Genomic DNA, 3684 nt, shown 5'->3' on the forward strand with positions numbered 1-3684 from the left:
GGGGGGGGGGTCTCTAGTCCTTGGCAGGGAGGGGTGCAGATTTAGGCTGGGAAGAGAGATGGGCTGTGTGACTGCGGGACACATGCAACCTTTTCGCTCATGTCAAACAGACGACAGGTGCGTGGACCTCGACGCAGGCAGGTCCAGCAGAGCCTGGACGGTCACGCCGACCTTCACCAGGCCGCGCTCCTCCAGGATGTGATGCGGCAGGCAGAGCTTGTCCTGAGATGACATCGAGACGCACTTCATCAGTTACACAGAAAGGACTCCCTACCAGTACTTAATATTTAAGCACCTATTTGTCAGACAGATTCTCTCAAACGATGTACTCTCCTTTTATTTCCATTTATTCTATTCAGTTACATGTTTAGATGTATCAACAAACCAAACCAGACTGGCGAGTGCATGACATAGCTTGCAGTAGATAGACGAATCATTGCAGGTTTGTAATTTATCCTCTGTAGTCAGTTATTAATTATGTTTCAAGATCGTAAATCTTAAACACTGAACGGAAACAAGCGAAAATATTTGAAACTTCAAGTTGTAAAAGATTACCTGTGGAACACCGAGCTTCTTACAAGCATCCAGGAAGTTCTCCACGTTCCTGCGGCACTTTGCCATGCTCAGCTTTGGCTGAAAGCCACAACATTAACATGTTAGTTTGTTCAATGTAGCATGCAAGATGCATATTAAAACCACCAGCAAAAACTGTGTTATTTGAGAATTAGGCAGACAATAGTGCAGAGGTGTTAAAAGTAGGAATGTCCCAATCAAGGATTTATGATATATTGGCTCAGGACATTAATAGGTAAAAGTTCTTTACTGTAGTAGAATAAAGTTGAACTTTTTAGGAATATCTAACTCTGTGGCAATCGCAATCTAAACATATCTGCAGCGTACAACCTTGTGGTTCAGATGACTTACTACTGCAGGCGACGGGACATGAATGCTGGCGACGGACCGGGGCGAAATGTGATTGGCTAAATGGCAGAGGACAACTCCGTCCATCAGAGCAGCTCCGACATCGTCTGGAAGCAACACCTTCAGTCTGGACTCGATGTTCTGCGCACACAGTAACAAGAACCCAATCACAGTGTTGCAAAAGATGATGGCTTTTTAGTTAAAAACATACATATTACAAGACTGTATATTAATAATGCCTGCCACACAATGTATACCGTTTCATCAGATTGGTATTTGGGAGGTTTGGAGACCAGCTGAACACACTTAAAACTTTATGTCATGTTTTGAGGAGCCCACTGTTCCCGATGGGAGGGGCTTTGGACTACATCTTGCCGATAAGCGCCAAAGGAGCTTTTGTGTGAATGCCAGAATCCATGTTTTCCCGATGGAACACTGGATTGTCACATCACTCTCTGTATACGTCTGTGAGCACACAAAAAGACACACTTTGCCGAAACGACCTGATCAGGTAATCTCTCCAGCTGCGGTAGATTTAACACAACTTGTAAACAGCAACGACGCAACCCGCTGTTATATTTCATCTCTGCAGCTGGTGGCAGATTAAACATTTGAATGATCCACACCAGTTCAAAGTCAGCATGTTTGTTGCTGTAAGCGTGGGTGGACACTGTCAAAGGCTACCTATCTCAGGGAGGGTTTGATTGGAATGTGATGTTCTCATCTGATCTGTTATCAGAAACGGACAAAAAAGCGGAAAGTGGATGTGGCACGAAATGCATTCTTGAGTCATGCAGGATGTATGAGAAAAGATGCTATCTTAGATGATATCCATCATTGTTCGCAATGATTGTATGAGTAACTGATGAATAGATGTTTGGCTTTTTCTTTTGTAATGTTAAAGAGAAAAGGTTGGTCCAGCTTAAGTTTTGTTAGGGTTTTTGTGGCTGCAGGAGGACAGGAGCATGTTATAGGTATGTGACAAAAAATACATAAAGTTTGAGCAAACTGATTTGGCACCATTGGATACAGGTTGACAACACCTTTAATTTTACACCAAGCTCATTCAGATTTTTTTTTTTTTAGGTGAGATTTGTTGATTTCATCCAGACAATTTATGGCACTTTGCCGATCGAGTCCCACTTTTGTTTGCCCTAGAAAACTATCTACTCGCCTACAAAATCCCTTGGAAATTACGATGAGTATAGAAAAGGTTGTAAAGAACAACTTACTGAGAGAATAAGCAAACTTTTTACTTCCCTTAAGAAAATTGGTGCATAATTGGTGGAATTTGTCGCTGAAAAATTTTGTCAATAACGTTTGTTTACTTCTAGACCGTGTAGAAAAATGATTCAAAATGGCTTCTGCAGCTTTTTTTGTATTCCTTATCATCCCAATTTGTGATTTACGGGAGATTGGATGGAAATGTCGATAATTTGTAGTCCACGCAGTCCATGATTTCCTGTTGAGAACACTGAAAGTACTGCAGGTCAATCTGAGGCTCAAGTAGCACTGATCACAGGTAGAGTCTCACATATCTACGTTACTGTGAAAGTGAACTGACTGCCCCACGTTTGTGTGTAACAGGAAATAAAAAGACCACTTTACATCTGCTACAAATCAAGTGCTTGTTGTGACTAATGTTGAGTAAATGTTAGTTCTAACCCATGACCAGGACCAAATCATTTTTATTTTAACTTTAATCTGCACACCATATTGAGACAATGGTGTTTGCATTTCAGCTGTCAGAGTTGATTACAACTCATACTGTATGATTTTCTTTCTTCGTCTCAGTTCTTAGAAAGATTTAGGCATGTTTTTCCTCATCACTGTGAGCATATTTATCAGCCCTGTAGGACTGATGGTCTCGAAATAACAAGAGAAATAAGGTTTGCATTATCTTTGAGGGGGCCAGATTTAATTTTAATCTTTGTTTATTTGGTTACATTTATTCTGTATGTTTAAACAGAATCTCAAATGCCTTTCGGGGAACTCCAAATAGGGAACAGGGCAGTTTCCAGTTTCAAGCTCTACTGCATCTCTGGTCAAAAGCAACAATTTTTTTTAAACGTCATACTGTTCCTGAGGCTTAAAATTTATCTTAACAAGATGACAGAAGCAGTGTCATGCCCCACCCCCCTCTTGCTGCGAGATGACATTCAGGCTGACAATTCCAGGGAATGACAGGACTGAGAATTCCCATGAATTTTTCCTTTCATTTAAAATGAAGGAGCAACAGTCTTTGTCTATGTCTGTTGGTGAAATAAACACCCTGCTGCAGTCAGATACTAAGAACTCAGCTAACACCAGCCTGTGAAGCTCCTAATAGTTTGTGAAACAAGCACATTTACTTTTGAACTACAACTAAATTGACATATGTGATGTTTATGAGGTGTATATCTTTTACTTTTTTGTTCATCTGCTTAAAAAGAAATTACAAGAAAGAAATTCACATTATTAACAGATTAAAAAAGGACTTCATCCTTGATCATTTTCAAGTCCGTGCCATAAGTACATGAAATATCTGACACCAGTGGCGCCGGATTCATTTTCTAGGTGGGGGGGCCACCGGAGTGTTTCGTCACCTTATTAATTTTACATGCATCGGATCATCGTCTAACGTCAATAAAAACTGAATAATGAAACGCTTTTTCAGCTATGACTTTTTGTTCCAGTATATTATTATGAATAATGATAATTAGTTTAACCAACCAACAGCTTTATAAATGACCACAATAAAAGTAAACACAGGTAAATAACATG

The 3684-nt window shown here is 40.2% G+C and overlaps 1 protein-coding gene across 1 annotated transcript in view; it reads right to left on the reverse strand.

Moving 5' to 3' along the window:
• Positions 1–6: 6 nt before the first annotated feature.
• lrch2 (leucine-rich repeats and calponin homology (CH) domain containing 2) overlaps positions 7–3684 on the reverse strand; it is a 33599-nt gene continuing 29921 nt past the window's right edge. Inside the window, exons 19-21 of the mRNA XM_017431910.2 lie at positions 925–1062; positions 556–633; positions 7–222 (exon numbers count right to left, since the gene is read on the reverse strand). Coding sequence (XP_017287399.1) covers positions 103–222; positions 556–633; positions 925–1062 — 336 coding nt within the window. The 3' untranslated portion in view covers positions 7–102. The remainder of the gene's footprint in view (positions 223–555; positions 634–924; positions 1063–3684) is intronic.

The sequence above is a fragment of the Kryptolebias marmoratus genome, linkage group LG13 (assembly GCF_001649575.2).
Source record: "Kryptolebias marmoratus isolate JLee-2015 linkage group LG13, ASM164957v2, whole genome shotgun sequence".
Taxonomy (NCBI): Eukaryota; Metazoa; Chordata; class Actinopteri; order Cyprinodontiformes; family Rivulidae; genus Kryptolebias; species Kryptolebias marmoratus.